The 25,081-nt window shown below is 42.8% G+C and overlaps 1 protein-coding gene across 4 annotated transcripts in view; it reads left to right on the top strand.

Moving 5' to 3' along the window:
* Nucleotides 1-25,081, top strand: part of dhcr7 (7-dehydrocholesterol reductase) — a 43,660-nt gene that overhangs the window by 9,154 nt on the left and 9,425 nt on the right. For all 4 annotated transcript variants that reach the window (XM_060839115.1, XM_060839118.1, XM_060839116.1 and 1 more), the window contains 4 exons: nucleotides 1,493-1,605; nucleotides 3,205-3,427; nucleotides 15,743-15,833; nucleotides 20,865-21,078. In XM_060839115.1, coding sequence (XP_060695098.1) covers nucleotides 1,499-1,605; nucleotides 3,205-3,427; nucleotides 15,743-15,833; nucleotides 20,865-21,078 — 635 coding nt within the window. In that variant the 5' untranslated portion in view covers nucleotides 1,493-1,498. The remainder of the gene's footprint in view (nucleotides 1-1,492; nucleotides 1,606-3,204; nucleotides 3,428-15,742; nucleotides 15,834-20,864; nucleotides 21,079-25,081) is intronic.

The raw sequence follows: 25,081 nt of genomic DNA, 5'->3' as shown, positions 1-25,081 counted from the left end.
TCCATGAAATAAACTGTGAAGAATGTAACTATCACCCAACTCCTGCACCATTCTGATGAAGAGGGCCCAAAACATTAATTCTATTTCACTCTCCACAAATGCTGCCAGACCTGCTGAGTTTCTCCAGCAGTTTCTGGTTTTAACGCAGCTGCTTCACCATTGCTGCCTAATATAATTTGTTCACGGGCAGAGATTCCAGATCTCGACTTTTCATGTTTGTACATTGTATCTGGAGTGGTGCCAGCAATGTCAGGTTTCATTAGCAATGGCTCTGCAAGGTCTTGCCTTTAGGCCTTGCGCATGCCTCTGTGAAAATGCTGGTACCAAGTCAAGAATGGCACGTCGAGATGTGGAGCAGGATTTTCCTGTGGGATATAGCACTTGGGGTGAAAGGGATGAAAGATATAGGGACAAAGCTGGGAACAAGGGACTGAATTGGATGGTTAGCCTTGATCGTATTGAATGGTGCAGCAGGCTTGAAGGGCCGAATGGCCTATTCCTGCTCCGATTTTCAATGATTCCCCGTGGCCTCAGGTCTCCACTGTCAGGGTCAAAAAAAGGGGGATCTCAGAAGGCCACCTGAGGTGAAATCTTTACTCAGCATTGAATTTCCTCAAATTGACCAATTAATAGCTACAGCGGTGGGCTTCTTGTCCAACTGTTTGATAGGAGGCCATCCAGTTTGGAAGGGGCAGTACATTGCTTCATTAGGCAGAAGTGGGTACTTCAGATGCTGGAGATTAGGGTCAAGATTAGAGTGGTGCTGGAAAAGCTTCATTCCTGATGAAGGGCTTTTGCCCGAAACATCGATTTTCCAGCTCCTCGGATACTGCCTGACCTGCTGTGCTTTTCCAGCATCACTCTGATCTAGACACGTTGCTTCTTTAGGTGAGTGACTGCTCTTAGCTACCTGAATGCAGCCTAAAAACCCATCTTGCGAAGGATATGACTTCAATATTTATACTGCCTGAATTATTGTGGAAGAATTGGAAAGTGTTGATTTCTTTTCAATTTGTAGAATGAATGAAATTAAGTCTTAGGTTCCACTGAGAACCCTCTGCTGAATTTTTTATATTGGTTACTCAAAGTCTGTCATCTGCTATCGTTCCCTGTCAGATGAGAACCATCAAGGTAGTAGCCACAGTGACCTGTTTATACCACAGGGCTGCCAGTGTTATTCTCAATGATAAATATTAGATAGATAGATAGATAAATAATGCAGATGCTGGAATTCCAAAACCAAAACAGAAATTGTTGGAGATTCTCAGCAGGCATCTGTGGAGAGAAGGCAGAGGTAATGTTTTGGGTTCAGTCAGTCTTTTTCAGAACAGGCTTCTTCAGAAAGGTCACTGGACCTATAACGTTAAGTCTGTGTGTCTCTCTCCTCACAGATGCTGGAGTTTCTCCAGCTCATTCTTTGTTTTTGCCGTAAACCATAACTGCCTTTAATTGCATATGAAATAACCTTTAATTGTCTGTCCTTTTGTTACAGGACACCATGACTGCCACACAATCCTTTGGCGCTATTAAAAGGCAAAAGAGGAATTCTGCAAATGGAGTTGGCCCAAGTGAGAAGGAACAACTGGGCCAATGGGGCAGAGCCTGGTAAGAAAATGAATAGAAAGGACAAGCATACACCAGGACGTGAGGGTTCTTGTGGTACAGTGGTAGTACCATTACCTCTGAGCCAAGAGGGCTGGTTCACATCCCAGTGGTGTGTAATAACATCTTTCAGTAGGTTGATGAGGAAATATTAAATTAGAACTGGTGCTGTGTGTGGGTTTTCTAATGTAAGCTTGTCTCTGTCAAACCAAAACTGAATTTGCAATTAATTCACTCTTAGTGAAGCATTTTGAAAAAAAAAATGATCAGAGAAAAAGCTATGTATCCATTCAAATTATTTGGGTAACCAGAATTACCAATCCCATGATTGTTACTGCGATAGTTGGTGATTGTGGTAACATTGTAAAGACTTATGATCCCACATCATTCAGTTCATCAAAGAATGGAATCTGAAGATCATCTCATTCGTAAACTCATTATTATGATCCATTTTTGTAGAAGTCCACCTGGTTCACTGAAATCATTTAAGGAAAGAAATCTGTTCTACGTGTAACTCTTAGTTGGCACAAGTCAGAAGGGTGATGGAATACTCCCCACTTGCCTGGAACAGTCGTAACTCCAACAACGCTCAAGAAACTCGGTGGCTCAGTGGTTAGCAGTGCTCCTCACAGCGCCAGGAACCCAGGACGTGTAGGCTAGGTGGATTAGCCATGAGAAATGCAGGGTTACAGGGATAGGCTGGGGGAGGGTAGGTCTGTATGAGATGCTTTTCGAAGGATCACTGTGGCCTCCTTCCACACTATAGGGATTCTATGATCCCATGCATCTCCCAGCACCATTTTAGTATAGCCCTTTGAGAGGCCAATGTGATAGTACCATATTTGGATAAATGAATCAAGTTTTATCACTCCTTCATCATGTGGTATCACTGTTTTCTAGTTCATGACTGTGATTAGGCATTCGGGCATCATTTTATCATCCAGAAAATTCCAAAATTTCAGAAATGGCTGCTTCTTAAGCAGTCCAGAATGGGAAGATGTGCGGCATCTGCATAGTAAGTTTCTAAACAACTGGTGTTTCTGAACAATATATTTCCAGATTGCAGAGGTGATTGTGTATAGGGTTTTCCTGCACCCAATGCAGGGGCATTGAGGCCAATAAATTACATATATTTTGAAATCCTATTGATTTATTTTACAGAATCATGAATGGCCTGGACAGAATGGATGTTGGGAAGATTTTCCATTGGTAGGAGAGACTAGGACCTGAGGGCATAACCTTAGAGTGAAGGGAAGACCTTTTAGAACTGAGATAAGGAGAAACCTCTTCAGCCAGAGAGTGGTGAATCTGTGGGATGCACTGCCACAGAACACTGTGGAGACCAGGTCATTGAGTATATTTAAGATGGAGATAGATAGGTTTTGTGTATCAAAGGGATCAAGGGTTACGGGAAGGAAACTGGAGAATGGGGTTGAGAACCGTATCAGCCATGATCGAGGGCAGAGCAGACTCGATGGGCTGAATGGCCTAATTCTGTTCCTATGTCTTATGGTCTTATCTGATTGCATCCTATTTTTGGTAATTTTTAAATTGCTTTTCAACTTTGAACAACTCTAACAGCTGTCTGTGCTTTCTCTTCAGGGAAGTGGATTGGTTTTCCCTTGTATCTGTTATCTTTCTGCTCCTCTGTGCTCCAATAATAGTGTTCTACTTTGTGATGTCCTGTGATCAGTACCAGTGTGCTCTGTCTGGTCCTCTCATTGATTTATACTCTGGAAAGTCAAGTGTCAGCGACATCTGGAGTCGCGCTCCATCATTCAGCTGGACAGCTGCGAAAATCTACATGGCCTGGGTCTGTTTCCAAGTAAGTCTCCATTTGTCAGCTTGTGGCCAGCTCACCTGGTCTCAAACATAACAAACACCAGAAACAAAACCAGAAATTGCTGGAAAATCTCAGCAGATCTGGCAGCATCTGTGCAGAGAAATCAGAGTTAACCAGTGACCTTCAAACAAACACCAGACCTCTCCAAACCGATTCCCTGTTTGGCCCTAATTTTATCATCTCAGATTTCATGTGTGACCTTGTGACTTTATGGTAATGTTGTTAGACCCAGCCCAAACCTTTTGGGGTGTGGGTTCAAATCCGACCTCAGCAACTGGTAGAATTAAAAGCAGTTAATTTAAAATATTGATTCTGAAGTTTCCTTCATAAACTTGTGATCAATTGATGCAAAAATTAATTTATTAATGTCCTTTTGAGCAGGAGCTTGGAATTGGCTGTGGGATGGGAGGGGTAAAGCTTCAGTGAGTGGGTGAGGGTGTTAAGCTCTCGTGCTGTGGGGATGGAGGTTCAGCATGGCAGCAATTGTTTAAACTTTTGCAAAGGACAAACAAACAGCTTTTGACAGACCTTTTATGTAGCAGCAATCCAGGCCTTAAAGAGCTGTCCTTTAGGCCACCCTCACCAATAGGAAATGTGCCATGATTTAAAGAAGTCTCATGAAGCTTAGCATTCAGTACGGTGTCCACAGCCATCACTGTAGCCTTGAAATTTACTCAAAGGTCTTGACCCTGTTATGGACCAGACCAAAGCCCCTCAAAATATGTTCAGAAGATGGTCGAGACTCTAACGTTAGTTTTCTTATTTGAAAGGTAAGTGTAAGGTGTTGTGTTACAGATGCAGGCTTGAAACAAAACACACTTTATTCATACACTAAAGTTAAAGGACAGACAAAATAAAAAAGTAAAGAAAAGAATTGTAACTATCAATGCTTAACAAAATAATAGATGTATTATTATGACTACTAATTAACTTACAATATAATAATATCCCTGGCAAAGGCAAAAACAGTAAAATAGATAGTCTCAAATGCAATGCCATCAGCAGGAAGAGAACCCGAGCTGTTAGCTGTAACAGAGAAAGGAATACCAGCTTCCACATCCAGTTTCAAGATTCCAGCAACTGCAACTGGGCGGCACGGTGGCACAGTGGTTAGCACAGATGCCTCACAGCTCCAGGGACCTGGGTTCAATTCCCGCCTCAGGCGACTGTCTGTGTGGAGTTTGCACGTTCTCCCCGTGTCAGCGTGGGTTTCCTCCGGGTGCTCCGGTTTCCTCCCACAGTCCAAAGATGTGTGGGTCAGGTGAATTGGCTATGCTAAATTGCTTGTAGTGTTAGGTAAGGGATATATGTAGGGGTATGGGTGGGTTGCACTTCGGCGGGTCGGTGTGGACTTGTTGGGCCGAAGGGCCTATTTCCACACTGTAAGTAATCTAATCTAATCAACTGAAGGCGAAAACTAAAAAAAAAATTCCTGGTTCTTGTGGGAGCTTGACCCCACTCATTCAAGCTGCTTCTATTGTTCCAACCTTAGAAAAGAATTCCAAGGTGTCCCAAACTATTTGCTTTATTGGGTTTGGAGCAGACTACTCACGCACCTCAGCCTGAACCTTTCCTCATAAAAACAGGATAAAATACACTGTTTAAACCCATAGTATCATCACAACCTACAGTTCAGGAAGCTCTGACATACACAATTCTATAGAGAGACTCCAAGGTACAGAACAGTTTTCCAATTAGCCTTTGCAGGGTTTGGTTGTTCCACCGACCAGCGAGCAGAAAATCTAACCCATTAATTCCCCTTTGAAGCCCTGTCCAAATTAGCCTCGACTGTTCAGTGTAGAATGAATCACTTGTGGGTACGACACAGTTTTTTTATTTCTTTACTTAAGGAGAGGTTAATTAAAAGACAATCACTGTACGACTGTGACTTTAAAGGAATGGAGATGAATCAAAGGACTTTTGAAGCACAGATTTTATAATAACATCTCCAGAGAGCTTGAAAACATGTTGCAGTAAGATTACTACCCGGATACAATCTAATTACTTACAGATGTGCAGAATATCTTTCAGAGCAAATGAAAAGACTCAACAGAATGTGACTACAGCTGTACTGGTTCTATTATTAGACTAATAGTAGTGAGTTCATGTTTTCTAATTTTATCATGGTACACAAGGGATTTATAGTTAATTAAATACACGTAAAATTCACACTAAGTCTCAATGATGATACCCTTGAAGCTGCCAGACTGTTGTAAAATCCCATGTGCCATTCTTATTTTTCTGGCTTATGTGTGACTCCCAACACAAAGCAATGTGGTTGACATTTTTAAAAATTCATTCATGACATGTAGAAATCGCTGGCTGGGCCAGAATTTAGTGTACATCTCTAATTGTCCTGCAGAAGGTGCTGCTAAGCATCTTTCTTGAACTGCTGCCATCTTTGACTTGCAGGTAAAGTCCACAGTGTTGTTAGGGAGGGAGTTCTAGGATTATAACCTAGTAATAATGAAAGGACAGTACATTTCCCAAGTCAGGATGGTGCATATCTTGGAGAGGAACTCGCAGAGTTCACGTTCCTATACATCTGCTGCCACGCCGTTCTAGATGTTAAAGGTTGCAAGTTTGGAAAGTACCCTTGGTGAGTTACTTCAGTGCATCTTATAAATGAGATATACTGCTGCTACTGTGCATTGGTGATTAGAGGGAGTGAATGTTGTAGATAAGGTGGTGTATTAATCATGGCTGGTGCTTTGTCCGGGATGGTGTCAAGCTTCTTGAGTACTGTTGGAGCAGCATTTATCCAACCACACTCCTGACCTATGCACTGTAAATAGTGGATAAGCATGAGGGAGGTAGGTGGTAAATTAGTCCTCACAGAATTCCTGGCCTCTGACCTGGTCTCGTAGTCACAGTAATTACTTGGCTAGTTTGGTTCAGGGTGGTATGATGACTCAGTGGTTAGCACTGCTGCCTCACAGTGCCAGGGACCCGGGTTTGATTCCACCCTCGGGCGACAGTCTGTGTGGAGTTTGCACATTCTCCCCGAAACTGTGTGGGTTTAGTACTTTAGTACTTTAGTTTCCTCCCACAGTCAAAAGATGTGCAGGTTAAGTGGATTAGCTAAATTGTCTGTAGTAGACAAGTGGGAGGCTGGAAGAACACAGCAAGCCAGGCAGCATGTTTGGGTATAACCCTTGTTCACCAATACCTGCCTCCACCTCACTGAAGTGGTCCTCACCCTTAATAAATTTTTCTTTAAACCACCTTGAATTCCAGCACCTGCAGTTCTTTTGTCTCGAAGTAAAATTGTCTGTACTGTCCAGGGATGTGTAGGTTGGATGGAGTAGCCATGAGAAATGAAGGATTACAAGGATAGGGGGTGTGGATCTGGGTGGGATTCTCTGCACAGGGTCAATGCAGATTCGATGAGCTGAGTGGCCCCTTTCCACACTGTAGGGATTTTATGATTCAGTCAATGGTGACTCCCAGGATTTGACAGTGGGAAATTCAGCAATGGCAATATCACTGAATGTCAAGGGATGTTGATTAGATTCTCTCTTGTTGCTACATGTCAGCACAAACCACAATGTTGGCCACTTAACTGCTTTGTTACAGCCAGGTCAGGTGGGGAGAATCAGTTACCCTCTTTCAATCTCCTTGGGTGGTTGCAACAAAGATTTCTGTTCTTTACAGCACAAGGTGGTATCCTTCTCTAATAAAAATGGAGTTGCCCAATGCTGATATTGAATCAGTCATGAGCCAATTACAGGGACTTCTTGAGTGCAAGACAGAGCATTTTTATTATCATCTCAACCCAAGAAAAAGAGTTAAGAATATGTACATACAGGCACACAGTTAAAGTGAGAATGTGTCCAGTCTGGAAAGAAGATAAAAGATACATGCAGTGTAAAGTCCTTTGGGTTTAATTGAGTTGTAAGGTTGTAACATGACAGCACAGTTGGTTAATTGGTGTCTTTGGTCTTCAGCAGTTTTGAATATTTCAATTATAGAGTCATAGAGCTGTACAGCATGGAAACAGACCCCTCAGTCCAACCAAATATCCTAAATTAATCTCATCCCATTTGCCAGCATCTGGCCCACATCCCTCTTAAACCCTTCCTTTTCATGTACTCATCCAGATGCCTTTTAGACATTATAATTGTACCAGCCCCCACGACTTCCTCTGGCAGCTCATTCCACACATGCATCACCGTCTGCTTGAGAAAGTTACCCCTCAGATCCCTTTTAAATCTTTGCCCTCTCATCTTAAACTTATGCCCTCCAGTTTTGCACTCCCCACCTCAAGGAAAAAGACCTTAACTATTCACCTATCCATGCCCCCCGTGATTTTGAATTTGAGTTTGAATTCTCAGGGTTTTGATGTTGCTCTTTAATGAGTTTTGTCACTGGTCACTTTTAATTCTTGAGAGGCTGTCTACATTTCCTCGAGCTGGTTTCAAACCGGCAGGTGAAAGATCCATCTCCCCGCTCGACCAAAAATAGTCTTCTGAAATATAAACTGCTTTGTGTGTTTCAGTTCTGAGGAAGGGTCACTGGACCTGAAATGTTAACTTTTGATTTCTCTGCACAGATGTGGCCAGACCTGCTGAGCTTTTCCAGCAACTTCTGTTTTTGTTTCTGATTTACGGCATCCACAGTTCTTTTGGTTTTTATTGTGTATTTCAGTGTCTGAATTAATTGTTTTGAAGTTTGATTATTGAAGATGATGCCTTCCATTTCTGATTTCATTAGCAAAGTAATATAAGTGAAGATAGGAAATGAGAACTTTTTCATGCCTGACTAGGTGAACTATTTTTAATGGCTTTTGATAAAATTTTAGTTTTAGTTCTAGATTATTTCATTTATTCCGCATTGATTTCATGAAGCTTGACTAACCCATGTGGCCAGTCTGTTGCTGTGGATCATTTTGTTTTACCTTTTTAAAACCATTTCAAGTCCATGAAATTCTCGAGGTATGAAAATGGGATGACGGAATTCAAAAATCGATTGTGGACAAAATCAGAAGGCATAATCTCCGAATAAATATCTTGCATGTCAGACAGAGATGAGGAAGAGTTTTATTTTCACTCAGACTCGGACTTTACTGTAGATTGTTGTTGAGGTTTGGTTGTTTCGGGTATTCAACACTGACAGATATTTTTAAATCAGGAAGGCAATTAAAGATTATGGGGGAAAGACAGGAAAATGGAGTTGAGGATTATCCAGGATCTCATTGAATGGCAGAGCAGACTCAATGGGCTGAATGGCTTGTTCCTGCTTCAATATCTCATAGTAACCTATATTTTATTCCTACTGTGGCAGCTTCAATTGGGATGAAGGTAGGTGGGCTGCACTAAATCACCCCCTGCCCTTCATTAAATTGCAGTAAGGTTAGGGCTGGGTGGCAAGGCAAAATAACTCCATGCACACAAGGTTTGCCCTGCACACCTGCCCACCAGGGACCATCTTCCAATCATAAAACCTCCCCATTCTATCCATTGAGATGAAACAGGAGAGGAAATACCAAGTGAATTTGGCGGCTTCTATGCAGAGAAAACCCTTCCTACAATTCACAAAGAAAACCAAGGGAGCAAACCAGGTCTTGAGAGTAAGTATATCTTGTCCCAAGCTAACCAACACTGAAATCTCTGCACTCTCTCTGACCTGGCTTCAAGGTGCAAGCATTAGTGTGCAAATATTGTCCTGTGTTAATGAGCTAGTAAGCTGATTGGCTTAGTCAACTGGATAATGATTTCTGAGCTGCAAATGAACTACTTCATTTGATGTGCCAGTAAAAATGGAAGGAACCTTGTCTCATTATAATGAAAACACACCTTGGTTACGAGGTTGAGTGAAGCCCTTCTAAGGAATTCATGGGGCAAATCCTAACATTGTGCTGACTCCCTTTGACTGCTGTGTGAAATCTCTTACACCTCCTACAAGGTGGACATCAAAACAAGTTGGCCATGACTATGTCTTGTGCAACTTTCTGGGAGCCACAGTGCTTTGAATCAGGAGGGTCCCTCAACCCGAAACCTCTGAGCATCCTAGATCCCAACATGAAATTTGCTGGCTGAGTTAAATATATTGCCTTTTATTTGTGGGAGTGATTTTGCAAAGAATAAATGTCATGATTATCTTTTTGGAGTCGGTTTCCATAGAAACGTAAGAAATAAAATCACTAGTAGATCACTTGGCCCTTTGAGCCTGCTGTGCCATTCAGCCTGTTCCTGCTTTCTCTCCATACCCTTTGACCCCTTTAGCCCCAAGAACTATATCTAACTCGTTCTTGAAAACATTTAATGTTTTGGATTTGACCATTTTCTGTGGCAGAGAATTCCACAGGCTCCCCACTCTCTGGGTGAAGACATTTCCCCTCATCTCAGTCCTAAATGGTCTACCCCAAATCCTTAGACTGTCATCTGGTGCTGGGAAATCCGTCCTGTGTTTACTCTTTCTAGTCCTGTTCGAATTTTTTTGGTGTCTATGAGACTCCCTTTTCATTCCTATGAAGTGAATGTAGCCCTAACTGATCCAGTCTCTCTTCATATGTGAGTCCTGCCTTCCTGGAATCAGTCTAGTAAACCTTCACTGCACTCCCTCTATCACCAGAACATCTTTCCTCAGATAAGGAGATGAAAACACTGAAAGTGTGGTCTCACCAAGGTTCCGTATAACTGCATCAACTCTGTCGTATATGTAGGTCAGGGTCACTAGGCAACTTTGTGGTCTCCACTGTGAAGAAGCAAGCAATGTGCGTGTGAAAGAAAGAGGAACAGCAAGTGATTAGAAGGTAGTTTCATCAAAATAATATTTCTGTCAAGTTCTTTCAAAATTAGAGAACTTGGTTCAGACTGTAGGCATCACGTTGTGTTTATACAGCACTTGGAGCATTGATTCCTGTCCCACATGGCACACGCATGCACAGGCACAGTGACACATAGACACACACAAAAACACATATGTACATGCATGCACATGCACAATGGCACACGTGCACACACAGACACAAATACAGAGGTGCGTGCACAAACTCTCTCTCTCTCTGTAGCTATCTTTCTCTGTCTCTGTCGCTCTCTTCTCCCCTCTCTCTCTCTCTCTCTCTGTTTTTGTTCAGTGTTCCTTCCACTGTATTTTTGACATTCACCTGCAATGTGATGAAGCTGTTGAACTGGCCAACAAATTGTTTCCTCTTGAGCACATCCTGTAGCTTTTAAAAATGTTTTTAAAAAAATACGTTGTGAAATATTATGATTTATTATTCTCCTTTACCAGGAACCCGGGTTCGATTCCAGCCTCGGGCAACTGTCTGTGTGTGGAGTTTGCACATTCTCCCTGTGTCTGTGGGGGTTTCCTCTATGTGCTCTGGTTTCCTCCTACAGTCCAAAGGTGTACAGGTTAGGTCAATTGGCCATGCTAAATTGCCCACAGTGTTCAGGGATGTGTATGTTAGGTGCATTAGTCGGAGGTAAATGTAGAATAATAGACTAGGGGAATGGGTCTGGGTGGTTTACTCATTGGAGGGCCAGTGCGGACTTGTTGGGCTGAGTGGCCTGTTTCCACTGTAGGGATTCTATAATTATCAAATGTTGTTTCCAGTTTTTACGTTGATCAAGTAGAATTGGGACAAGAGCTGTTGATTCACTGAGTGTTTAAACAATGCTATCAAGTCAAAGCCATACTTTGGAGAGCTCGTTCTCTGAGTGACCACAACAGAGTCACACTACTTCCTCACATACCTCGTGTCTGTAATCACAGGGTACACTGAGTCAGCCAGAATCCGATAGCACTCTTTGTTTCAATTGAGCACAGAGGAATGCTCTGTAAAACACATGCAATGTATAAATATATTGTAAAACTAATCTCTCAGAAATCCCAACGTGAGTTCCAGCACATAATTCTGCACTGTCAAAGGCTGGGACAGCTGCATTTATTCACCTGAATACACTTTCTTTCAAGTAACAATTTTTTTTTATTGAAGCAATATTTTTCATCTACAATCCATTGCATAAATAGACTCTCATGCCAGTTGTGGTGAGGCACATTTAAGCATACAATATTGTCATGATTACTTTCCATGTGATTCTAACCCTGACTTTACATGATACATTGCAAGACTGATCCCATCCCCCCCAGTGGGAAACTTCTTACAGTTGCTAAGACCAGTGGTTTGCTAAATAACTTTGCAAACTTTATCCAGACAGTGTGGCTCTAGTAGTGCAGTTGGGTAGCACATGGTACTTGCAGCAAGCCAACACAGACTGAATGGGCTGAGTGGCCTCCTGTGTAGTAACTATTTCTATGTGCACAGCAAGGAAGGTATGCTTAACTGAATTCCAGTTCCAATCTTACCCACGAACCGTCCCATCAAATATAGCTGGGAACATTGATCGTGAGTGGCTTTGGGTGAACCAGGGCTAATTTTAATAAACCAGAATGTTTGTAAGGAAGCTCAGAATAATGTGGACATGTATCAACTGTATGTTGGAATGGAATTTTTTTTGTCAAATGAGAGGTGCTCTTTGGTTGCTTGATCAGAAAGAATTGCATTGGAATTGGGCCGACTACTTGTTGCACTAGTTGCATGCTTACCAAACAGAAAATGACTGAGATATTCATCTGCATTGACCACATGTTATTGGGTGCTAAGTGGCCTTCTAAAGATCCAGTTTGTTGTACAGGAAGTCCACACACATTGTAGGCTTCAAATGGCATCAAGAAACCATAGCTGGAGTCCATGGAAGTCGGAGGAAAATCTCTCTGCTGGTTGGAGTCATACTGGCATAAACCAAAATGGTTGTGGTCATTGGAGGTCAGTCATCTCAGCTCTAGCACATCTCTGTATGAGTTCCTCAAGGGAATTAGATTAGATTAGATTACTTACAGTGTGGAAACAGGCCCTTTGGCCCAACAAGTCCACACCGACCCGCCGAAGCGCAACCCACCCAGACCCCATCACCTAACACTACGGGTAATTTAGCATGGCCAATTCACCTAACCTGCACATGTTATTTTGGACTGTGGGAGGAAACCAGAGCACCCGGAGGAAACCCAGAGCACCTGCAGACACGGGGAGAATGTGCAAACTCCACACAGTCAGTCGCCTGAAGCGGGAATTGAACCCGGGTCTCTGGCGCTGTGAGGCAGCAGTACTAACCACTGTGCCACCATGCCGCCCATCCTGGGCTAACCATCTTCAGGTGCTGCATTAATGCCATTCCCTTCATCAGAAGTGAGAATGTTTGTCAATGATTGCACAACGTTCAGCATTATTCGCAACTCCTCACATACTGAAACAGTCAAATGCAGCGAATTCCAGGACAATATCTAGGCTTGTGTTAAAAATCAGCAAATAACATTCATGCCACACATGCTAAGCAATGACCATGTCCGAAAGGAGATAATCTAACTACTGCATTCAATAGTATTACTATCATTGAACCCCTCACTCTGAACATCTTGGGGAGGGTTACCAAAGACCAGAAACTGGAGCCGCCAATATCAATCCAGTGACTACAAGGGCAGGTCAGAGGCTAGAAATACTGCAGCGAGTAACTCACCTCCTGACTCCCCAAAGCCTGTATAATGGAATACTCCTTCCTTGCCTTGATAAGTGTAGCTCCAACAATACTTGAAAAAGTTTGGCAGCATCCAGAATAATGCAGGATACCTTCATCAGAAACATTCACACCCTCCACCACCATTGCTCAATAGCAGCAGATGTACCTCTCCAAGATCCATAGACAGCACCTTCCAAACCCTTGACCACTATCATCTAGAAGGACAGGAGTAGCAAATACATGGGAACACCATCCCCTGCAAGTTCCCCTCCAAGCCACTCACCATCCTGACCTGGAAATATACAGCCTTCAGTGTTCATCAGTAAAAACCTTGGAACTCCCTCCTTAACTGCATTGTAGGTCTACCCAACAGCACCTGGATTGTGATGGTTCAAGAAGGCAGCTCATCAGTACTTTCTCAAGAGGCAACTAGGGACAGCCAATAAATGTTGGCCCGGCCAGCGACACCCATGTTCCATAAGTGAATGAAGAAAAAGTGCACTGTACACCTTATCAATGAAGGCCAAAATAAATATTTAGTGTTGCTGAAGTAGAGATGTGATCGCTTTTGGCTATACAAGTTGTGTACCTAATAAATTATTTGAGACCCACGCTTCAACATTTCTTTGTCCAGAGGGAACTAACATAGGCTGAATTCAAGAATATCAAAGGTGTGCTTAACTTTTAAGCAGCCCAAAACCACAGCCCTCACATACCCCCGTAACCAGTTAAGCTGAAACCAACAGGGATAAAATTATACTCTATAATTATCTGAATCCCAAAAATATTTAAATAATGCTGATTGCTTCTGGTAGACCATGTTAATCACCACCAATCCCATTCATCTCTCCTCTCTACTGAGCAGTCTCCAAGCACTTCCCTGCTCCTCAAATGCCTCGTGATTGGATTGCCCCTCTGACAGGCTCCTCAAAGCCCCAGCAGCAGGGGGTAGACACGGAAGTTGGGACACCCAGGTTTTTATGTAAATCATTCTTCCGACCAACCTCTCATGACAGTATCTTAAACCAAAGTACACAGATTCTGGAGATCTGAAATCAAAGCAGAAAGTGCTGAAGAAACTCAGCCAGGCTGCCATCATCTGTGGAGAGAGAAACTGAGTTAAAGTTTTGAGTCCATTAGGACATATCTCCAAGAAACTCTTGATCTCTCTCCACGGATGCAACTAGACCTGCTGAGTTTCTCCAGTGCTTTTTATAATTAGAAAACATGGAGGAAGCAATTAGGAAGCAGTGAGGTATGTTTCCTGGAATAGAAGCAGGCCAGCCCACCGAGTTTGTACTTTTCCACGCAGCTCATCTTCTTCAAGTCACATTTATATCTTGCTTTGGTAGTATTTTACAAAATAAAGAGGTATGAATTAGGAGCAGGAGTCAGTAGACTCATCAAGCCTGCCCAACTATTCGATAAGATCATGGCTGACCTGCTCCCTCCACATTCCCACTTACTCTCATTTATCTCAATGCAGTATATCACATTGTAAAGGGGCTTGACCGAGTAAATGCTGGCAGGATCGTTTCCCCTCATGGGGGAGTCCAGGATGAGAGGGGACTGTCTCAGCGTAAAGGGACACCCATTTAAGACTAAGATGAAGGGGAATTTCTTCTCTCAGAGGGCTGTGACTCTTTGAGACTCCTTGCCACAGAAAGCTGTGGGGGCAGAGTCTTTGGGTATATTTAAGGCTGAGATAGACTCTTGATCAGTCGGGGAATCATGGGTTATGGGGAAAGGGCAGGAATGTAGACATGAGGAATGTTGGGTTATCCATGATCCTACTGAGTGGTGGAACAGGCTCATGGGGTGGAATAACCTTCTCCTGTTCCTATTTATTGTGGTCATACGGTCTTATCCTAGTAACCTTTGACCCTCTAGGTCATCAAGAATCTATCCACCTCTGCCTTCAAAATAGTCAAAGACTATTCAAAGACACAGCTCCCACCATCTTTTGAGGAAAAGACTCATGACGCTTATGAGTTAAAAAATTCTCCTCATCTCTGTCTTAAATAGACAACCCATTACATGAAAGCTATGACCCCTTATTCCTGATTCTCCCACAAGTGAAAGCATTGTTTCCATGAGCACCCTGTCAAGACCCCTCAGGATCTTATATGTATCAGTCAAGTTGCCTCTTAGTCTTCTAAACACCAGGAGACACAAGCTTTCCTGAGAAAACGACCCATTCATTCTAAGTAATAGTGAACAAAATAGGTAACAATCATTCGCTAGTTCATTGCTCAATAAAAATCAATCTGCTTTGTCTGAACTCTGAACAAAGTTAATGGTCAGTCAGTGATAACTGCTGCATTCTCCATAGTAATGCCTCTGCCAATTAGTGTCTACATACTAACCAATCAGCACGCTTCTCTCTCACATATAAATTTGAGTTTTCCTATTTATTGGAATTGTTGTGATGTGTCCTGATACGTGGAAGATGAAACATGAAACAAAATGTCAAATGTCTTTTTTTCAGCAATCATTAATTTCTGTACTACCAAACAACTAAACTGTCAATTATTAATTGTTATCAGATAACTTAGAAATGCATATGACTGTGGATGTATTAGAAATGATAGTTCCAATTCTTAGTGTTTCCAAATGGCTACACTCTGTTAATGTCTCTCCTTCTCTTCTGCCTGCCCAGCCTAGTCTTGAGAAGACTATCAGGTGATGCAATTAAATCTTCCTAAATCAGTCCATTCAAACTGATTTGTTACCAATTATGAAGACTTTTTTTTTTGTTCTGTGCGTGTATTTTCAGGTGTTTTTGTACATGTGCGTGCCTGATGTTTGTCACAAGTTGCTACCTGGCTATGTTGGTGGAGTACAAGATGGAGCATGTACTCCTGCTGGTGAGTGAATTTTTCAGTTTGTTTTCTTAACCCTGTCAGAAAACATTCAGACGACTTTGTTTTGAAAGATCTTAGATAGCAACAGGGATGAGCGGAGATGGTCATTGTGGTGGAATAATACTTCAGGATTTCTTTTCATTCTAAATTTCAGCCTGGCTGTCTTAAACAGTTTTCCACTTGACCTAATACCGACACTGCAAAATTTGCTTTTGGTAACATCTCTTTATCATTTGAACACGAAAGGAATTTACTTGTATTCCAAAGCAAATACTTGCATTTTTCACATTAATTCTTAAAGTTCACCAATGTAGATTATAAATTTATAGAAGGTGGTACAGCACGTAAATAGAATCTTTGGTTCAACTCATTGGTGCCGATCAGATATCCTAAACTAATCTAATCCCATTTGCCAGCATTTGACCCATATCCCTCCAAACCCTTCCTATTCATGTACTCATCCAGATGCCTTTTAAATATTGTAATCATACCCCCGTTCCACTACTTCCTCGGCAGCTATTTCCATGCATGCACCACCCTCTGCGTGAAAATGTTGCCCCTCAGGTTCCTTTTAAATCTTTCCTCTCTCACCTTAAATCTCCAGTTTTGGACTCCCCTACCCCAGGGGAAAGATCTCATCTATTTATCCGTTCCATGTCCCTCTTGATTTTATAAAGCTCTTTAAGGTCACCCCTCAGTCTCTGACGCTCCAATGCAAATAGTCCCAGCCTATTCAGCCTCTCCATATTGCTCAATCTCTCCAGTTCCAGCAACATAATTGTAAATCTTTTCTGATCTCTTTCACGTTTAACAACATCTTTCCTATCGCAGAACTGAACATGATATATTCTGACCCCATTTTGATTGCATGCCAGATCACAAAGAGTTTAGAGGAGATGTCAGAGGTAGGTTCTTTACTCAGAGAGTGGTGGGTGAGTAGAATGCACTGCCAGCAGCAGTTGTAGAATCAGATACATTCGGGACATTTAAACGACTCTTGGATAGGTAAATGGAAGATAATACAATAAAGGGTATGCAGGTTAATTTGATCTTAGAGTAGGATAGAAGGCTGTCACAACATCGAGGGTTGAAGGGCCTGTACTGTACTGTATGTTCTATGTAATTCAGCGTCTCCGGATTTCTGGACAGATTGGTGGGACCACTGGGAGGAACAAAACCTGTTTGATCTTGCCCTTGGGCGAATAATAAGGCCTGTAGGAGTTTGTCTGGGTAGGATTGAGTGAAGGCTTCTGGTGAAAAGCTCAGATGGTTCTGGTTTGTCATTGACATTATTGTCCTTCAGAGGTAAGTCAGTGCGATCTTGGGGGTAATTTTGTCCTGTGTGAGCCTTCAAGAAGTGCTGCTAGACTTTGGCATTCCCTGTAACAACCTGCAACTTTATATTTTCTTCTTCTTCCCAGTTGGGTGGCATGGTGGCTCAGTGGTTAGCACTGCTGCATTACAGCGCCAGGAAACCAGGTTCAATTCCACCCTTGGGCACCTGTCTGTGTGGAGTTTGCAAATTCTCCCTGTGTCTGCGTGGGTTTCCTCCCACAGCCCAAAGATGTACAATTAGGTGGATTGGCCTTGCTAATTGCAGGGTTACAGGGATGGGGTGGGTCTGGGAGGGATGCTCTTCGGAGGGTTGACGTGGACTTGATGGGCTGAATGGCTTGCTTCTGCATTGTTGTGATTCTGTGAAGTGAGAATGAATCCAAGAATCAGTTGGATTGGTTTGACTGGGGATTGCCGATAGTCATTCCTTCTGTGCCGGTTTCAATGATGAAGCTTAGAAGACAATACCATGACACACATTCTGGGTGGGCTGGTCAGGCAGCCTCCGAGGGGCAGGAGAATCAACATTTTGATCTCCAGCATCTGCAGACCTCACTTTTTACTCGAAGATTTTGAGCATTAGCTCTTCATCAGGAATGGTGATTCCTGAGAAAGAGCTTATGCACAAAATATCAACTCTTCTGCTCCTCGGATGCTGCCTGACCTGCTGTGCTTTTCCAGCACCACTCTCTCGACTCTGACTCCAGCATTTTGTAGTCCTTACTTCCTCCATATTTTGGGTGGGGCCAAAACAGATCTTTGAGCTCACACATTGATGTGTATCAGCTGATTATTGTTGGTATAAAACCCTTATGTCATATAGAGTTAGCCATGACTCACTGTTGCCTCTGGAGTTAAATGGTTAAAGAGAGCTGACCCCATGAACCCAGGCTGACACTCGACAGCAGATTCACAGAGTCCATAAGGTGCGAAATTTCAAATGAGTCGTCAAAACAAATTCCTGTCTGCTTTCTGATTGGACAGAAAGATTCAATGAACAGGAGCTTCTCCCAGTGTCCTAGCCAATGCTTAACCCTTACCCAATGTCAGGAGAAGAGACTGTCTGGTCATTTTCACATTGCAGCTCCTGGGAGGTTTTTTAAAACTCATTTCTGGGATATTGGTGTCACTGGCTGGGTGAGAATTGATGGCCCATTGCTCATTTTCTGTGTACAAATTGGTTGCCACTTTTCCAACAACAGTGACAGTGTCTCAAAAGTATTTAATTGCAATGTCCTTAGGTCAGGAAATCCATGGGTGAGTGTCCCTTTTACTTTCAGAAACATTTGATAAGCTACCGCATGTTCGGCTACTTAATAAGATGAGACCATGGTGCTGAAGGTAGTGTATTAGCACGGATAGATGATTGATTGATTCATAAAGGGGGCATTTTTAGAATGGAGCCTTGGGCTAGTGAAATGCCACAAAGATTACTGCTGGGGCTACAGTTCGTTACATCATGTATACATGACTTGGATGAAAAAAAAATGAATGTGTAATAGCCAAGTTTGCAGATGACACAAAATAAGTGGGAAAATAAGTGATGAGGATGATTTTTTAAAAAAGAGTTTGCAGAGGGTTATGGACAGGTTGAGAGGGTATGCAACAGCTTAGTAAAAGGAATATAATGTGTGAAAATTTCATGCACTTTGGCAGGAGGAATAGAGGAGCTGAATGCTATTTAATTGGAGAAAGACTTCAGAAAGCTACAGCACAGAGGGATGTGGGATCCTTGTGCATGAATCAGAAAAAGCTAGCATCCAAGTTCAGCAGGTAATCAGGAAGGCAAGTGAAATGCTGGCCTTTATTTCAAAGGGAATGGAGTATATAATAGGGAAGTTTTGCTAAAACTGGGCAAGGCATGAGTCAGACCAGGGCTGAAATACTTTGAACAGTTTGGGTACCTTATCTAAAGAAAGATACTCTGGCATTGGGGGTGGTACAGAGAAGATTCACTGGGCTGATCCCAGGTATGGACTGTCTTATGAGGAGTGATTGAGTAGATTGGGCCTGTACTCACTAGAGTTCAGAGAGTGAGAGATGATTTAAATACACTCGATTCTTTGGGGGTTTGACAGAGCCGACATGGAAAGGTCTAGGACCAAAGGTTATCGTCTCAGAATAAAGGGTCACCCATTTAAGACACAGATGAGAGGAATTTCTTCTCTTGAAGGAGAGTAAATCTGTCAAATTTTTTACTGCAGAGGACTTAGAGGTTGGATGTTAAAGTATATACAAGGCTGAGATAGCCAGATTTTTAATCAATAGATATGGGGAAAATGCAGGTAAGTGAAGTGGAAGATTATCAGATCAATTATAATCTGGTCTGAATTATATGACAGACTTCATGGGCTGAATGGCCTGCTTTTGCTGCTGCATTTTATGGTCTTTCAGATAATATCTGCAAAAAATTCTATTCATGTCCCTTATAAACCATCAGTCCAGGACTTTGCAGGAGAGGTCAGGAATACCTGAACCAAGAATGAGGTGTAATAGCAGTTTGTAGAGAGGAATGGTGCTTTAATAATGTGGACTGGTGCCCACCAGAGATTGTGGTTTCCTCCCTTTTGCTGTTAGTCTCATAATAAAATCCTTACAGTGTGGATAGAGGCCATTCGGCCCTTTGAATCTGCACTAATCCCTCAAAGAGCATCCCACCCACATCCACCCCTTCCCCATAACCCCATATTAACGATGGATAATCCACCTAGCCTGCACATGCCTGAACACGGTGGGCAATTTAGCATGGCAAATCCACTTAACCTGCACATCATTGGACTGTGGGAGAAAACCGCAGCACCCAGAAGAAACCACACAGACATGGGGAGCATCTGCAAACTCCACACAGACAGTCGCCTGAGGGTGGAATCAAACCCGGGTCCCTGGTGCTGTGAGGCAGCAGTGCGAACCACTGAGCCACCATGCCAACTCCATAGCTTCATCAACACCATTACTGACATGAAACTTTACAATCTAGATTCTTTAACTGAAACCAAACTCCATTAACTGTCTTTGTGGGATTTAAATCCATTTCTGGAGGAGAATTATCCTGGCATCTGATCTGAATTTCTAGCTGTCCTGTGTGTGGGGTCTGTGGCCAAGTTATACTGCAGGTAATTTGTGGTCTGATCACAGGTCTCATTGGTTAATGACAAAGTGAAAATGTGTTGCTGGAAAAGCGCAGCAGGTCAGGCAGCATCCAAGGAGCAGGGGAATCGATGTTTCGGGCATGAGCCCTTCTTCAGGAATCAGACTGTGCTGCCTGACCTGCTGCGCTTTTCCAGCAACACATTTTTCAGCTTTGATCTCCAGCATCTGCAGTCCTCACTTTCTCCTTATGACAAAGTGAGGCATCCTTCACCTTCCCAAGCTCTGGATCCTTTCCTAAGTCACTTGGCCTCTCCAGTTTTCTCTCTTTTTTTCCTCCTTTAACGCACTCCTTACAATCTGCACCTTTACCCAAATCTTTGCTTATCTCCTTTTGTAATATAAATGCCTAATATCTCCCTTTGTGGTTCAGTGTCAGATTTTGCTTGTTTCCGCTCTGTGGGATTTGTTGTGACATGAAAAATCTTATCTAAATGCAAGTTGTTATTTGTTTGAGTCAGTTCGAGAACGATTAAGATGAAGATTATTACAATAATTTCAGCGTTGTTTTCAAAAGACCAAGAACCTTAAAATAGTATATTCACCCGACAGGTCTGATCAATAAATATGAAGTCAATGGACTACAGGCATGGATTATTACCCACGTGCTCTGGATTGCCAATGCCAACTATTTTCACTGGTTTTCTCCCACAATCCTGTTTGATAATTGGATTCCTCTGTTGTGGTGTGCCAACATTCTGGGCTATACTGTGGCAACATTTGCTATGATGAAGGCATACCTCTTTCCCACTAATACCAACGACTGGTAAGAATTTAATCTGTAACAGTGATTTGAAGAATTATGCAATGACAGTCTTGTTCGTGGTTAGTCTCTCTGTGTTCGTTTTGGTATATTGGAGAGATTTATGAAATAGTACTGGATTGCCAGTGAGCAGACTGCCTGATGAAGGGCTTTTGCCCGAAACGTCGATTTTCCTGCTCCTTGGATGCTGCCTGACCTGCTGTGCTTTTCCTGCCCCTCGGATGCTGCCTGACCTGCTGTGCTTTTCCTGCTCCTCGGATGCTGCCTGACCTGCTGTGCTTTTCCTGCTCCTCGGATGCTGCCTGACCTGCTGTGCTTTTCCTGCTCCTCGGATGCTGCCTGACCTGCTGTGCTTTTCCTGCTCCTTGGATGCTGCCTGACCTGCTGTGCTTTTCCTGCTCCTCGGATGCTGCCTGACCTGCTGTGCTTTTCCAGCACCACTCTGATCTAAGCTGCCATTATAAATATCTTTGGCACTGTATCCTCTCTCTACAAACTGCTATTACCACCTCATTCTTTGCCCCTCAGACCTTCTGAACTACTTCCTTTGTCTCCAAATTCGTCTTCAAAACCATTGCTTCCAACTCAGAACTTTGGTGAGGTTTTCAACCCTCCCACAGCATTGACGCAACTCTAAAGAGAGCCATATGATTGCTTGTGACTGTGCTGCATTGTCCCTCTTCTAGCTGCTCCTTCCTCTCTCTAGCTTACAGCAAGTGTACTGCCCCTCTGTCAGAGCAGACTCAATGGAAAGTATGGCCTAATTCTGTGATGTTGTAATATTTTATGGCCATCCAGCCACATGAGAATGTCAGACCCTTATTTTGCTCTTTGTACATTTGGGTAGGTTATCTCTTCTAATAAAATCTATCCGTAAACCCAATATTGCCACTTAGCTGCAGGGCCAGACAGTAATCTATAATGTAACACACATCACAACAAATAGACAATAGACAACAAGCTAACAAATATTCAGAGCTTCCTTGTTTGCATCCTTTATCTATCCAAGGCCAATTATCTTTTCCTCGTTTGTGTGGTGTGCCTTGCTGATTTGATCTGCAGCAATGGGACCAACCTCCACATGTATGGTGACAAGAAATTTCCACCAAATCTCTAATTAACCCTGTTACCATGACAATATTGGACTGAAACACGAAAGCCATCTTCTTCTGTTCTGCTGAAAGCTATTAGAATTCAGTTTGCATTTCAAACATTCAGTATTTATTCAGGAACAGAAATTAGCCATTCAGGATTCCCCATGGCTATTCTGTCAAATCAAGGCAGATCTGTCAGTTGACTCCATTTATCTGCCTTTCAACTATATCCCTTAATGTAGTTGAGGGATTTTTCACTTTGTTTTTCCCCCCAGTTAAGCTATATTTAAGCTCAACATTGAGCTGCTGCCTTCACCTGAAGTTACCAACTGTGGTCAATTGTATTCCCAGAGATTTTAATACATGGCTTCCAATTACTGTGTCCATTTAAGAATCCTTCATTAATATTTCTCCAAATTAAAAATTTGCATTCTTTAAATATGCTGTTTTTCTTGTTGGGTCTGCTCAAAATTCCATGGATCCATGGAAGTCCTGGGGTGTTAGTGACTCTGGCCCCACCATCAACATCCCCAAAGTGGATCACATTTTCACAAACCACAATACCCTGTTCAACCTCGAGTTGAGCTTCTAGGTCCAGACTATGAATATCATTACTTGATTGGTTGCTGTTTATCCTGCATTGGGTCATCTGTGTTGAAACCTTTATGACCCCAGGCCTAGTGATTCTAATCATGGCTGGCTGGTTTCCCATCCTTCACCCTTCGTAAAACATCAGCTCCTCCAGATCTCTTGCACCAGAATCTGATTTTGTGCAAACTCCTGTTCGCCATTCCCTCTCCTTTCATTGGTTTCCAGTCTCTCAGTGCTTCAAATGTAAATTCCTCCATCAGAAATTGAGATCAGTCCGTAGTCTCTCTCTTTTGTCTATTAGCAACATTCTCCAGCAATTTAAGGGGGAGGAAGGGATGTAGTAATATTAGAACATAGAACAGTACAGGCCTTTCAGCCCTCTATGTTGTGCCAGCCTTTTATCCTACTTTAAGATCAAACTAATCTGCATGCCCTTCATTATACTATGTTCCATTTGCCTATCCAAGAGTTGTTCACATATTCCTAATGTCTCTGACTCTACCACCACCGCTGACAGTGCATTCCATGCATCCACCACCCTCTGTGTAAAGAACCGACCTCTGACGTCTCCCCTAAACCGTCCTCCAATCACCGTAAAATTATTCCCCCTTGTGATAGCCATTTCCACCCTGAGGAAAAGTCTCTAGCTATCCGCTCTATCTATACTTCATCATCTTGTAGACCTCTATGAAGTGACCTCTCATCCTTCTTCACTCCAGTGAGAAAAGCCCTCGCTCCTTCAACCTTTCTTCATAAGACATGCCCTCCAGTCCAGGCAGCATCCCGGTAAATATCCTCTGCAGCCTCTCTAAAGCTTCCACATCATTCCTATAATGTGGCAACTAAAACTGAACACAATATTCCAAGTGTGGTCTAACCAGGGTTTCTTTTAGAGCTGCAGCATAACCTCGTGGTCTTAAACTCAATCCCCCTGCTAATGAAAGCCAACATACCATATGCCTTTTTAACAACTCTGTTAAATTGGGTGGATCTTTGAAGGATCTATGGATGTGGACCCCAAGATCTCTCTGTTCCTCCACATTGCCAAGAATCCTGCTTTTAACCCTGTATTTCTGCACTCAAATTCAACCTTCCAAAATGAATCACTTCACACTTTTCCAGATTGAACTCCATTTGCCACTTATCAGCCCAACTCTTTTTCACACAGAGGTTGGTATGTGTATGGAATGAGCTGCCAGAGGAAGTGATGGAGGCTGGTACAATTGCAACATTTAAAAGGCATCTGGATGGGTATATGAATAGGAAGGGTTTCGAGGGATATGGGCCGGGTGCTGGTAGGTGGGACTAGATTGGGTTGGGATATCTGGTTGGCATGGACGGGTTCGACCGAAGGGTCTGTTTCCATGCTGTACATCTCTGACTCTATGACTATGACTCTGCATGCTGTCAATGTCCCATTGCAATCGACAACAGTCCTCCACACTATCCACAACTCCACCAACTTTTGTGTCATCAGCAAACTTACTAAAACACCCTTCCACTTCCTCATCAAAGTAATTTATAAAAATCACAAAGGGGAGAGGTCCCAGATTAGATGCCCATGGATCGCCATTGGTCATCAAGTTTCAGGCTGAATATTTTCCATCCACTAGGAACCTCTGTCTTCTATGGGCTAGCCAATGCTGTATCCGGACAACAAAATTTCCCTGTATCCCATGCCTCTTTACTTTTTAAATGAGCCTACAATGGGGATCCTTATCAAATGCCTTGCAAAAATGCAAATACACTATATCTACTGCTCTGCCTTCATCAATGTGTTTTTGTCACGCCTTCAAAAAATTCATTAAGGTTTGTGAGGCATGACCTGCCCCTCACAAAGCCATGCTGACTATCTCTAATCAAACTATGCTTTCCAAATAATCATAATTCCTGTCTCTCAGAATCCTCTCCAGTAATTTGCCCACCAACAATGTAAGAATGAATGGTCTGTCATTCCCAGGGTTGTCCCTATTCCCTTTCTTGAACAAGGGAGCAACATTTGCCACCCTCCAAACACAAGTTTGGACACAAGTTCCCTCCACTATCCCTGATCAGCCCTACCCTCACTCTAGCTGTCTTCTTGTTCCTCGCATAAGTGTAGAATGCCTTGGGGTTTTCCTTAATCCTACCCTCTAAAGCTTTTTCATGCCCCCTTCTAACTCTCCTAAGTCCATTCTTCAGTTCCTTCCTGGCTACCTTGTAACCCTCTAAAGCCCTGACTGATCCTTGCTCCATCAACCTTACATAAGCTTTCTTCTTCCTCTTGATTAGATGCTCCACATCTCTCGTCATCCAAGGTTCCTACACCCTACCATCCCTTC

Source organism: Hemiscyllium ocellatum, chromosome 18 (assembly GCF_020745735.1).
Source record: "Hemiscyllium ocellatum isolate sHemOce1 chromosome 18, sHemOce1.pat.X.cur, whole genome shotgun sequence".
Lineage (NCBI taxonomy): Eukaryota > Metazoa > Chordata > Chondrichthyes > Orectolobiformes > Hemiscylliidae > Hemiscyllium > Hemiscyllium ocellatum.
The sequence above is the reverse complement of the archived record's forward strand: the minus strand, read 5'-3'. Positions and strand labels throughout refer to the sequence as shown.